The 14193-nt window shown below is 35.5% G+C and overlaps 2 protein-coding genes across 2 annotated transcripts in view; both read left to right on the top strand.

Moving 5' to 3' along the window:
• Positions 1-5395, top strand: part of LOC131438680 (uncharacterized) — a 337536-nt gene extending 332141 nt beyond the window's left edge. Inside the window, exon 8 of the mRNA XM_058608857.1 lies at positions 2262-5395. Within this exon, the coding sequence (XP_058464840.1) occupies positions 2262-2415 (154 nt within the window). The 3' untranslated portion in view covers positions 2416-5395. The remainder of the gene's footprint in view (positions 1-2261) is intronic.
• A 5416-nt stretch (positions 5396-10811) lies between these two features.
• LOC131438674 (tubulin--tyrosine ligase-like protein 12) lies at positions 10812-12782 on the top strand. The gene has a single exon (XM_058608847.1). The coding sequence runs from the start codon at positions 10889-10891 to the stop codon at positions 12737-12739; it is 1851 nt and encodes a 616-aa protein (XP_058464830.1). The 5' UTR covers positions 10812-10888; the 3' UTR covers positions 12740-12782.
• Positions 12783-14193: the final 1411 nt, after the last annotated feature.

Raw genomic sequence — 14193 nt, 5'->3', positions numbered from 1 at the left:
TTATTGAACGGAATCCCCAAATTGGGTGGAATGTACTTAAAATAAGGTTGTTTCAAGGTTTCGCGTACATAACGACCTAATTTTGGGTATAAGATCCGAATGAATTCGAAATCAATTCCGAATCGGTGAGAAATTTTCATTCAAAATTCCATGCGGAAATCATGTGGAATTCCGAATAAATTCCACCTCCAGTGCAACAACCGATTCCGAATGAATTTCGCCTACGACCGGTTGATTCGGAAATCTGTCGGAATTGAGTAAGAAGATTAGGACTGAATTGTCAATTCGTTTTCTTCTTATTTTTCCCGTATTTTTCGTTTCCGCGCTGATTTCCAATTTATTTCTAAATAAAGAATTTATATAACTGATATGTTTAAATTTAAACCTTCAAGTTTTTCGGATATACAGAACTAGTAAATAACCAATTCTTTTAAAATTCCAACATAAATTGTTGAATTTCGCTGGAAATGAACTAAAAAGTCCTACCTTAGTCAGCATCATCCATTCCTCTAGCGTAAGTCACCTAACTTTTACACTAACACATTCGTAAAATGAGCGGAAACTCAATGACATTTATATTGTCACTGTCAATCGGGTTGATCGACCACCCAACTCAGGCGAAAATTCTAGCACTGAACCGATTGAGTAGTCGTGCAAGAATTCATTACTCATTCCGTCATTTCGATAATGTGGGTAGAAGAGGTTGTCCCGGGTTGGCGGTTCAACGCATAGGACGCTGGTCTTACAAGCCAGTTGTCGTATGTTCGAGCCCCGACCTGGAAGGGTTCTTAGTGTCAGTAGAATCCATAGTACTAGCCATACAATGATTCTGTACGCTAAAAATCGGCTGCGAAGTCTGTTGAAACAGAAAGGCCAAATTCCACAAAAGGAATGTAATGCCAAGACTTTGCTTTGGGTTGAAGAGCTTGACAATTAGCATATTGTCGCAAAATTGAAATGTAGAGGCGCTGCTTGTTTAGAGATGATACTTTCAGCAAGAGCTGTCAAATCGGTAGGAAAATTTCTAATTTCTCCACCTTTTCAACGATTTCTTTTGAAAACGAGTAAATTCATTTGAAAAATCATAGTAGAAGTTGAAGAAAAAGTTTTTACTCTGCGGTGGCAATGTTGATCTTAGTTCATTGTGCGAAATCCACCGTTTATTCAGAATAGAGCATTAAACTTGGTTTTATACCATTTTTCAAATGCCTGGAAATTACAAATAAAGTATCCAAAATAAATAGTACTCGATCGTTATACATTCTAGTACTCGAGAAATCAACATTACACTGGTTTCTGTTTAAAAAAAATGTTGATCCGAAAAAACCTAACTTTACCCAATTTCACACATTTCTGAAGATTTTCCATGTTTAATCGTACTTTGCACTAACAAAAGGAGTAGTAATCACTTTGAACTCAATTTTCTTCTACTCCGAGTTTACTTTTTTTCCTGATATCTATTTGTACTATTGAATAAACGATAAAAATGTTGCAAATCACTACTGCCGATATGAAAATTTCCGAAAGAATCCTCCTTTTCTTGGTTCCATTTTTCATTGGCAGGTGTCGCTACCGTTAAATCAGCTTTGCGACAATGTGCCAATGAGCGTTTTTTTTCTCAAAAACTAAGTAAAATCTATTTTCAGTGCAGAGTTTTAAGTGATTTGTCCCTTTGGATATTTTGTAATTTACAGATTCCGGTGAAATGATCGATTGCTGTAACTATTCCATGATAGTTCATGAAATCGTATATCGGTACTTGATTTTAAATTACCGAGAATTCGTGAATAATCAAACGAACATTTCGAAAAATACTATTTTGTCAACCCGGAAAATCGGCCAGTATCTTAGCATTAGGATTGATCTTTTCATTGTAAATATTAAAATGAACAAAATCGAACTATCATGCGCTGGGTTTTAAAATATGTTATGACAAAGAAAATATTATCTAATACCAAAGAGCTAAATAAAATTTTCTACTTCGCCGATTTATTTTGCTTCCACTACCAAAGTGTAGGTATCAATTTTCCAAACCCCACCAATCACTCCTTGTAAATGAGACATTGCAGTTCTATAGCCTGATACAAGTATGAGGTTCAGATTAAAACTCTATCCTGGCTCAAAAGGACGGGAAGATTTAGCGGGAATGAAAGATATATTAAATATTGCAAGTTTTTTTGCTATATGACTTCTTTAATTTTGCTTTCTTTCTTTCTCTTTCCACACATAACGATGTCCATCACACTCTCGGTGATCCGCAGACTGTGCGATTCAACGATCGAAAATGCAAGAATTATGACACATTCGCTCGGATTAGATGGGAAATTTGATATACGGGTGTCAACGTTCGGCACGTCTAACAGTATCCTGATTCACATTGAGAAAACCTCCACCAAGAGTCTTTCCCGTAAGTAAATGGAATTGTTCGGGCCTTCATTCGTCGAATAGGAACCCAGTGCTTAACATTATGAGGACTCGCTGATCTCGGAAAACTGGAAACATGGTCTGCCTAATGAAGGACAACGGTACAAAGGATTGCTTTCACAAAATAGGAAAAAGAGTGGGAAACTCACAAAGTGTTCGGCTCTGCGATGGACAGTGGCGAGTAACACGGACGCTACTCATATATTGCTACTACTTGCTAGAACTATCGATGTATTTTAACATATTTATGACAACTATTTATCATTGAACGATGGAAAAATTACTTCTGCACTCTTTTTTTAGCCAGTATTATTTCAGCCTTATTAGTAATTTCCCGCAAACTTCATTTAGATCTGGGATGCCCATTTTTTCGTCGAAGTTATGTTTCACTGCGTTGTTCTTTATGTTCAACTCCCCGAGTGTCGTTAACAACACTGCACCTAAAAATGTTCTTACTGCACAAAAGCTTCTTGAAATTTTATCTTTCGTCTTGTGTTGAAATTTATGAAAAATTCTTTTAAAGGGTGTTACGGTTAAAAATTGGTAAACTTGATGATTGCCAATATTTTGCTACTGTGCACGTGTTTTTTTTTGGCACCGTTTTTTTTTTTCATCATGTGAAGATGTCGAACCTTTATTCATTGAATAGGAACACAGAGATTCGTTCCATTCTTTCTAGCTTTCGACAAACCTTCTCCAAAATTTTTATTACGTTGTTGGCATGCGGGTATTTGGAGTTTAAGCAATGCTCAATCAAAATTTTGACCCGTTGGAACGATGCCCCTTTCACAAGGCAAGATTTGAAACCTTTTAGTATTTACACTATATTGTGACAGATCTTTGCTTTTGATCCGTATTACAGTAGTAACGTGAAGGTATTTAGAGTACAAGAGTTCGTGAGTTCGAGTCATTGTGCTAGCATTCTTGTTACAGCTTATTCCTATTTTATTGTATGATATCTACAAAACAAACATGTGAACATCTCGAAACTTAAAAATTTAGAAAGGATGGGCATCTCATTTACGAAAAGATTATTTAAAGGCGCGCAGATGAAACCAACTTTCTATTGGTATAATAATTGTGGGCACCAAACATATACTTCCAATATATTTTCACTTCTGGAATTTCCTCTAAATGGCATAACATTCTCGAATAAATTTTGATGTGGACCCATCAACAAACTGTCACAATCCACTTAAGAACAGATTTCATATGAATTGATAAAATGCATCTCTAGAAAGAAAAAGGAAAACTTTCCTCTATCCCTCAACCGTTTATGCTCATTTTTAGTCCTAGGTCTGCTATTTTTACACCAAGTCTTATCTATACTTTGTGTGTACATATAAAGCAGATGTAGAGCATTGTTGTCTTCTATCTGCATTGTACACGCATGTAAAGCGAATATAGGACTGGTTGATTGCTTGGGAATAGCTAGCCTAACCACTTAAGTGAGTCTTGACAGTAGGCTTATGCGCTCATATCATGAATTAATCGAATATTAAAGATGACAATATTGAAATTTAGAAAGTTATATATGCAAACAACCAGACACTGAAATCATTAAAATCATATTCTAAAATTGGGAGGATTCTCCAGATTTTGGCGAACATCCACTGATTATAACTTTTCCTACAGAGAAGCAGAAAACAAATTGAACTGACTAAAAACAAACAACATCTGTGCTGAAAGTAGGTCACTGGAGAGAAGAAATAGATCAAATGTACAGTGCAGCATAAGGCACAACACTGTTAGATGTATGTGTTCGTGCACTTACTGCAAATGTTCGTGTTCCGCATTATTATGTTTGTTGCACTTTAAACAAAGCGAAACCCCTGAACAATGAACAGGCGTATAGGATAATAGATATTTTATGTAAAACATAAAAATATATTTTGAGATTGAAGAGATATTTTAGTAATCGAAAAATTTGGACATGGGAAGCACAAAATTCAACGGTTATTATTTATTGCTTATATGAGAAGATAGCCGCAAACAAATAATGTTGATGTATGGATTCGAAATCCGTTCAATATTTGTTAACACTTGGTTCAGTACACAGCCGCAAAAATTTGGCTTCGTAATTTTATTGACCCAATCTCCTAGATGTATAAAAAAATAAATAATATTTTACACGAGAGATCATTGAAAAAGAACATTTGAAATCGTATAGGTTTTTTATTGTTTAAGTATATGTATAAAGTGGAGTTGCATTTTTTGCAATTACTAATCCTATATCGGGTAGGCCATACGTGCAAATTTGTTGAATGAAATACTATTTATTGGAACGGTAGAAAAAGTTACAAGAAAATCAAAGCTAAGCTGCTAACGAAAAATATTAAAAAACAGTGTAATCAATGTAGTGTGTTTATAACTGAAAGTAATTGAACTCAAAGCAAACCTGTTGACAGTGTATCTTAATTTTTAAATTAATGAACACATTTTGCAGTAACGCTAAGAAATAATAATTATACTAACATTGTAATGGTTATGTACGCCTAATGATGTAACTCAATATAAAGTTAATGCGATAAGAATGACGAAACTAACAAAATGTAAGAAATTAAAGTAGGATTCCGATCACTACATATACACGTCTTTTAGCAAAATTTGATAACAATATTGGACGAGAATGTAGCAAACAGAACGGAAAAATTCGGTGATTAAAATATCTTGTCGAAAACATTTTAGAGAGAGAGAATTAGAAAATTATCAACCAGCAGCACTGGTAAAATACTAAACTTTGAAAAAAGTACGCAGTGTTTTTGGTGTTGATTAATTAAAAAAAACGTGTGGAATTAAGCAAAACTGAATGTGAATCTTGTCCCCATTATACTGTAATAAATTTTTCGCCGATTGTTTGACACCATTGCAAACATCACTAAAAATGCCGTTCATGGTAATCTGAAGTGAAAATTGAAAATCTCCGTTGAAACAAATGACTTTGAAATAAAAGTTGATGAGAAATTTACAACACATTTGTTTTTAAAGAAAGAAACCAGGATACTTCCTAAGAATCCAGGAAAACGAGAAATAGAACAAAAGAAAGAAGCCTCTTGTCTCATCTTGTCTAAGCAGCTCCTGAATGGCTGTTTTTAGCCATCTGACACTGTGTAAGTTCTCCCGCTTGTAAAAGTACCATTATTGATCAGCGTAATAAACTATTCCATGTATAATTCAAACAATATTGCTGAAGGTTTGACGACATCTATTTTATTCAACTTTTTTCTGTGTAGTTTCTTTTCCGCCGGACCGTGCTCGTGAACTGCCGTTGATCGATGCCCATCTTTTGTCTCTCGAAGAGATATGCTCTTACGCTTGCCGTTGGGAATTTTAACTTTCCCAATCTAAAATGGCAACCAGCTTCGAACGGCTTTCTTTTCGCGGATCCTTCGCAGTCATCTTTTCATGCTGGCAGTACCAGTTTGCTTGATCGTTACAGCACAAATCTGTTGCGCCAATTCAACCACGTGGCGAATGAAAACAATAAAATACTGGATCTTTGTTTTTCGAGTAAATCCAAATAATGTTGGTGTGGCTATTCTCAGCAGTTGAAAGGTTAATGCGACGACACGACCTGCCACTCGTCTATCAAAACTGTATCGTAAATTTAACTACCCCTCAGTAACTGGAAATGTCAAATCGGAAACGCTAGTGAATTTTTTTAAACTGGCAGCACAAGTTGATATATTTATTGATTTTGAATAACAGTCGAAGATTCAGTAAAAATGGCTATCGCCAAAATGAAATCTTCGAGCTCTTCCGGACCCGATGGTATTCCAGCAATCTTTGTGAAAAAATGCTTAATCGGTTTAATTTCACCTATCTGCCAAATTTTTCGTTTATCGCTAACATCTGGGATCTTCCCTGATTCCTGGAAGTTTTCATCCATGTTTCCAGTTCATAAAAAAGGAGACAAAAAAGACATCGACAACTACCGTGGAATTACCTCGCTCAGCGCTATTCCAAAGCTTTTCGAAATGGTGATACTTGAATCTATATTCAACCATTGTAAATGGTTTATTGCAGAAACACAACATGGGTTAATGCCGAAACGGTCTACGACTACCAATCTCTTGACCTTCACGACGTTTGTGACGGATGCTATATCCTGCGGTTTACAAACTGACGTTATCTACACGGACCTTTCCGCTGCCTTTGACAAAATTTAACACGCCATTACTGTTGCTAAGTTAGACAGATTGGGATTTGGTTCCAACATGCTGCGTTGGTTTTCCTCATACTTTAATAATCGCCGATTAGCAATCAAGATAAATGACGCTGTATCCAAAGAGTTCATCGCTTCTTCTAGGATTCCACAAGGTAGCCATCTCGGACCTCTGATCTTCCTCTTGTATTTTAACGATGTGAATCTTTCTCTAAATTGTCCACGTTTATCTTTCGCTGATGATCTCAAGCTATTCCAAATAGTTCGAAGTAACGAGGATGCTGTTTTCCTCCAACACCAACTTGAAATTTTTTCAAAGTGGTGTGAGGTAAATCGAATGGCTTTGAACATTGATAAATGCTCAATCATCACGTTCACACGCAAAAAAGTTCCTATAAGATACAACTACTGCCTTGATGAAATAGTGATCAACAGAACCACGTGTGTTAAGGATCTCGGTGTAATTCTAGACGAGCAATTGTCTTTCAAGCAGCATATCAACTTTATTGTAGCAAAGGCATCTCGTAGTTTAGGATTTGTAATGAGAATAGCAAAACATTTCACAGACATTTACTGTTTAAAATCTCTATATTGCTCACTCATTCGTACAATGCTTGAGTACTGCTCTACGATATGGAACCCATATTACCTTAACGGCTCCTACTGAATAGAAACAATACAGCGCAGATTCGTCCGTTTTGCTCTTCGACAGCTACCTTGGAAAAACCCTTACGAGCTGCTTAGCTACGAAAGCCGTGGATTATTGATTGGACTCCTTGGCATTCGACGTGATTTGTCCCGTGTTATGTTGATCGCCGACATGTTGAACAACAAAATAGACTGCCCTGCACTCCTCAGCGAAATTTCTTTAAATGTACGCAGTAGAGCTCTTCGGAATAACGTCTTTCTTCGATTGCCTCTTAGCCGTACGAATTATGGATATAACGGTGCTATTATTGGTCTACAACGAACTTTATGCCGGATTCGATTTTCACATTACGCGTAGCAGAATTCAGACGAATTTTTTAAACATACTTAAAAATAGGAATAGTTTTTAATCCTTGGGACTACACATTGTCTGTTGATTACATGTAAATAAATAAATAAATAAATAAATAAATGATATTTGTTTATGCGGAGTAGTACCAACCACTTGAAACCGATGGGGTTATACCCTGAATATGACAATTATTTTTATATAACTAGACATGTTGACACAACAATAATCACACTAGATTTTTGAAATTATACGTGAGTTAGCTCTACACTAAATATATTTCATAAACAACCATATTCATGTTCAAACCAATCGTATTATATTGTTATTCTTATCTGTTTGATTTGTTCATTGGATTGTCCATTTTATAAGTACAAAATAGGTTTCAATAGTCAGCATAATTTTATTTTGTGTCAACACTATGTTTATATTTCTGTGCGACACAAATTGTCAGGAAATTCGGATTCAAGATGGCGTCGATTCAAGACAGAAAATATTTTTTCTGGGTGAGTTTGTTGAAATTTCTGAAACGGCGGAGCATTTACAGTAAGTGCTACTCATTTTTGAAATTAATTGATTTTTGTAGAATGTACACTGAAAATAATCGCACGCTAACATCATGTGCAAAGCATATAAACTATCAAAACATGTAGAACACATGATATTTATGAAAATATACACTTAACTCATAAACTGAGTGTAAAAACTTATTGATATTTAGTGAGCAGCATACTACATTTGTCTGAAATGCACATCAAAACGATAAGACATATCGTTAACTCTAGATTCTAAATGAATTTCGTATGAATGTCACATTGTTTTCCATATAGATTTCAATTGAAACACGGTTGATCGAATCAAGTGCTTTGCGCATACATTTGTGCTGTACTTATTTCCACTAGAAAATGAAGTGTTTAACACATGTAGTTCGATTTAATAGCAAAACGCATCACATCCAAAGGAAAACACATCTGAATTTGCACATGAAATCTTCAAACAAATCGTTTTGGTTATGTATTGAAATGAAAAAGCTTATTAAATTGAAAGGCTCTTTACATGTGCATCGATCGTGCAATTTTTTATCAGTGTAGTACAATTATTTCAGGAACTGCCATTTCTAATATCACGCAAAGAAATTGAGCTTGTTTAAAATAACAAAACAGTCAGTTGATTTTAAAATACGATTTCTGTTGATTTTAAGCTAGAATACGATTGTTTTGAACTAATTTCTCCCTTCTGCATCAACAATTATATCTATTTGATTTGAAGACAATTTCTCATCCTGGCTAACGAAAAACTGGTTTGTTGTTGAGATGAAGTTATTGGCAACGTATTTGTTGATTCAATCGTGTTTTACATTTATATCAAGGCGCACTGTGGAATTATGTTAGACTATGCTGATGCAGATTCTGTTAGACTTTTTGTGTACGTTGGTAACTGTTGACGAAATCTGGATCCATTATAAAACGTCGTCGTCATCACGTCGATTATCTGGGATTATTATGGTATACTTTTCAAGAACTGCCTTGAAAAAGAATAATAAATCATCAGCAGCGAATATTAGTGAACATTATTGGAGCGATTGAATACAATGTGCCTTTACATAAGAGCAACGCTACCATCAACCATTGAGGGTTCCAATTGCTTTCTCATCCACATTATTCAGCCAACTTGGTTTTTCCGAACTATCACGATCTGCTTGCGCTTATTTGTATCAAAATATTGGTTCATTTCATCTATGATTTTATTTGTGTAATGACAACTAAGTTTATTGTTTGAATTAACCGTATCAGTTTTGTTTCTTTTAAACCAGAGAATTTTTCTCCCGTGGATAATCAAAAAAGCTTGCACGTGTTTTAGAAGAAAAATTGAGGTGTTTCTTTCGTTTCCTTGGGGTCTTTTAACAGTTCATGTATGGATAATTCAAAATATTTCTAAACTTGCATTACATTACATAACACGTTTTTTACAGAAAATATTTGATGCAGTAATTCTATCTTGACCAGATTAATGGAGCACCGAATCATTGATTGTGGCATGTGAAAAATTTGATCGTCCAACGACAAAAGGGCCCAACTGCTATTGAAAACAACTAACAAGTTGAAAATGGATAAAACTCGAATGAAAATTAGTTTTTAAAAATGACCTTGAAAATTAGTTTGAAAGAAATCTCCTTTTAAGAATAATGACAAACAAAAATGTATGATTTAAACAAACAAAAGCGTATGTTGAAATAATAATTATTAAAGGTTTGAATCTTATCATTCATTTCAACTGCCAAGTTTATAAATTCAAAGAACTAATAATATTACCTTAATCTAAAGCTAGTTTATTTTAAACTTATTTTGAAAGTTAAATTTACCATGAAATTGTTTGTCAAGAAATTGACAGGAACGCACAAGTAAAATATTTGTTATTATTAACAAAACATTTCTTAAAACAAACTAATTCACTGAGTAAAATCAAATATCTTATTTTGTAGCTTCAAGCAACAATATTGGTAATTTCAAATCAGATTTTCTTTTGTCACTATTTCAACAAAATAAATCGTTGCGTGAAACCAAAATTTAGTTATTTTTACAATATTTTTCTCTGTGTGATGTAAGCGGCAATATAACAAAAGAAAACTATAGATATTGAATGAGTATTATTTCATATTAAGGAAAATATCTGTCACATAAATTTTTTTCATTAATTTTGATCGAAGTAATGAGATCAACTTATATTAATTAATGTCGTTTTCGTTTTTAAATTGCACTACACCGGTGTAGCGAAAGCTGCACCTAAACCGTTCGTTTTTACCAATTGCACTACACCAGTGCTACACTGTTTCTGCACCGATACCACTGGTGTAGCACTCATCAAAAGTTTGGTGTAGCTCTGTGCAATGGAATCGTTAATTGTAGTCAATGGTTACTGTTTATGTTTTCGTCATTTTTGTTCGTTTATTCATGCCTCAGTGTAGCACTGCACCGGTGTAGTGCAAATTAAAAACGAAAACGCCATAAGTTCCATTACAAAATATTTTGCCTGTAAAACTATGGAACGGCGATAAATATTCCTCTTCTGCTGTTATGACGTGTTGAAAAATAAGTCTAGAAACAAATGCATCTGCTCATATGCTGCGCCTCTCTATACTGCTATTTTCTCTCATAATAATGACAATGACAATTACGAGACAAAAAAAGTTTTAGTTTTTTTTAGAGTGTGTCGTGTTTACAAAATAAACCGCATACACGCCGCGTGCTAGCAGATTTCGATGAAAGTACGTTTAAAAATTTTATAAAATATTCAGACTCGCAATGGATGGCACAAACGAATTCGACACTTTTTTGGCCGCACACAAGGAACAACTTTTAGCGTCCGGAGTGCCAGAATTGTTTTGGCCGGAGCTCTTTCGCAAGCTGAAACATCAAATTTTCGATGCCGGTGATTGCTTTTCTTTGCTGTACGTAGACTATGACGAGAAACAACGTTCCGAAGAAGATCCTATTTGGACCGTAGCAGTGACAAGAGAAGGAGGTGTTCGCTCGGACAACCCGAAAGAAATTTATCTGGTAGATCACGCGTGGACTTTTAGAACGGACAACGCAAGGCAACTGCTTACCGAACATCCGCCCTTGGTAAATCGGTTGGCAATTATGATGGGAATCGAGCAGGAAAATTTGCCTAGTTCGGTTGTTATTTCCAAAATTTTGAGTGATCTTTGGAAGTGGTGCAATATGTACTCCTTGAATGCCGAGGGAATGTCGGTCGAAAATCGTATGCCCATTTGGTACATCATGGATGAATTGGGGAGCGCTATTCTTCACAGCGATGAACCAAACTGCCGAGTTTTGCCTTTTATTCACGTTACTGAACAGATGACATACAGCTTATTATTCCCTACGGAGAACATTGCTGAAGGCGAACAGCTTTATCGAGATTTCGTCGAAGGAGTTCCTAGCGATAGCATGGATCGTAAGGCACTTTTGCTTCCCTGGAGATACACCTCAATGGTAGAAGAAAGCTTCAGTCAAAAAGAAGCTTCCGAAGAATATTTTCTAGCCGGTCACATTGAAGAATCGTTACCGAACTTGGAAACCAGCACACCTTTTTTCGATGGAAATGGATCTCTCAAAGTGTATTGCGAGTATGATATGGTAAAGAAATATCTTACCGATCCTGCATTCGAAATTGTAGATAATTCAACCGATGCGGATATATTATGGATGATCAATCATTTCAAACAGTATAAAGAGTTGAGTGAATCTTCGCCGAACAAGTTCATCAATCAATTTCCTTTCGAAAACGTGATCACTATTAAAGATCTTCTTAGTATCGTGTGTAGAAGAATGGCTGATAAAGATCATGTTCAAGATCCTCTGCAATCCAATCCGGTTTGGTTGCCAGTAACATACAACCTCAAAACGGAATTAATTGAGTTTGTCAGCTATTATCAGAACAGGGCACGGAAAGGATTGGACAATCATTATATCATCAAGCCGTGGAATTTGGCTCGTGGCTTGGATACTCACATAACTAAAAATCTTCCTCAGATTATGCGTCTTCAGCAGACCGGTCCGAAAATTGTTCAAAAATACATTGAAAATCCAGTCCTTTTCGAACGTTCGGAAATAGACGGACGCGTCAAGTTTGATGTCCGCTATGTACTGTTACTGAAAAGTGTCGATGAACTGTCTGCATATATTTACAACAAATTTTTCCTGCGCTTCGCCAATAAACCGTTTGAGCTGAGGGATTTTGATGACTACGAAAAGCATTTCACCGTAATGAACTACTCGCAGTTTCAACTGAGACATATGAAATGTGAAGAATTTCTACAGCAATGGAAGATTCAGTATCCCAAGCACGAGTGGTCAACTATCGAAGAACAAATCTGCGAAATGTTGAAGCAGATGCTGCAAGGTGCCTGCAAACTAGGACCACCATGTGGTATTGGTCCCAGCCCACAGTCTCGGGCACTCTACGCAGTAGATTTAATGCTGGAGTGGTCCGACGATGGTGCAAGCATCCAACCGAAACTTCTGGAGGTCAATTTCACTCCAGACTGCCAGCGAGCATGTGAGTACTATCCGGACTTTTTCAATGATATTTTTAACTTGCTCTTCTTGGATCAGGAAAATCCTGATGTTCTGAGAAAAATTGTTTAATAGTTCATTTTATAATGAAAAATTGTTTATAAATAAGATTAACAAAAACACACAATTTCTCTATATTTCATTTGTTCCGAAAATATTTCCCTCCCTTCCTACTTGTCCATGAGGAACCAACTCCGTTCCAAAGATAGGCTCATTTTGCCAACAGACGACACGCTGTTATCCTTCAATATAATAAAGCATGACTTCAAAAAACCAAACGTTCGTTACTTCTTCTTCTTCTTCTTCTTCTTCTTCCTTTTGGTTGGCGCCACCTCACTCGAGATGGTTCCGAATTGATGGTACAGCAACTTTGACTACATTGCCATTTCGTTTTAGTCCAACTTTCTTTTCACTGGTCGACTGCAAAAACCTGCCTTATGGACATTAAGCCCAATTCTCAGGTTAGGTAAAGTGAAATGCCGAGACAGATCGGTATCAATATTATATTTCCCGAGATTCATTTAGTAGATTTACTGATTTTTCGGCAATGTGCATCTTTTTGCCGAGATTTAAAATTCTGAACTCATCGGTAATTAATAATTATCCAGAAACCAACAAATGCGTGTACCAAAATTTCGAAATATGTGTTAGTTTAGATCCTGCTGTCGCTGTCGGTAAGTAATTATAAGATATGTCACCGAACTTCAACGACATGTCAAACAATATATTTGACAATCGGCGGCGATTTAGCATATTTTCAATGTACGTCATTGAAACATAAATAACGTATTGTATATTTTTTGTAGGTTTATACGGAAATAAAATGAAATCTTGTTACCCAATTGAATGTTAACAATAAAAGAAACAATTCTTTGTTGACTTTCAATAGCTGAAAACTCAGTAATTCATAACTTCACGTAAACGTTTTGCTGAAAATTTCGGTAAAAATTGACGTTTGTAAAATTTGAGATAACCGACACTTCACAATTCTATATTTTGCCGAAATGATTACCGAGTACTCGGCAATGCAAATCTCGGCAATTTTTTTGCCGAAATTCAGCGAAAAACAATAAGTGTGTACTTATAACCACTTTGCCATAATTTCATCGGCGCAGTTGTTGTTGATCTTGTTAGCTTCATCGTTGTTTGGATTCTCTATCCTGTTTTCGTTTTGTTGTACATTGATGGCACTTGATAAGATTATTTGGCTGGTCTTCGTTACTGTCTTCGAAGTACTAGGGTTACTTATGGAATGCATATTGCATTATTAGCTTCATTGAGCTGTGTCTGTGTCTGTGATTCCTCAATCTAACCTGGTAGGCAAAATAAATCAGAAGAACATATCTATTTATTTATTTATTATTTTTTTATTTAGGTATAATCAACATACACAATGTGGTATCCTAATGATGATTTCTAGTAATACACAAAAAAAATTCAAGTATCCTGCGTGAAAGATTGAAGTCGAATCCTAATTTAACAGGATTGAATGATCTCTGCAAGCCAATAATAGCATTGTTAACACC

The sequence above is a fragment of the Malaya genurostris genome, chromosome 1 (assembly GCF_030247185.1).
Source record: "Malaya genurostris strain Urasoe2022 chromosome 1, Malgen_1.1, whole genome shotgun sequence".
NCBI classification, from domain to species: Eukaryota; Metazoa; Arthropoda; class Insecta; order Diptera; family Culicidae; genus Malaya; species Malaya genurostris.
Note: the sequence above shows the minus strand (reverse complement) of the source record. Positions and strands in the feature narration are given on the sequence as shown.

Coding starts and splice junctions, on each gene's coding strand:
- LOC131438674 (XM_058608847.1), top strand. CDS start 10,889: ATGGATGGCACAAACGAATTCGACACTTTTTTGGCCGCACACAAGGAA.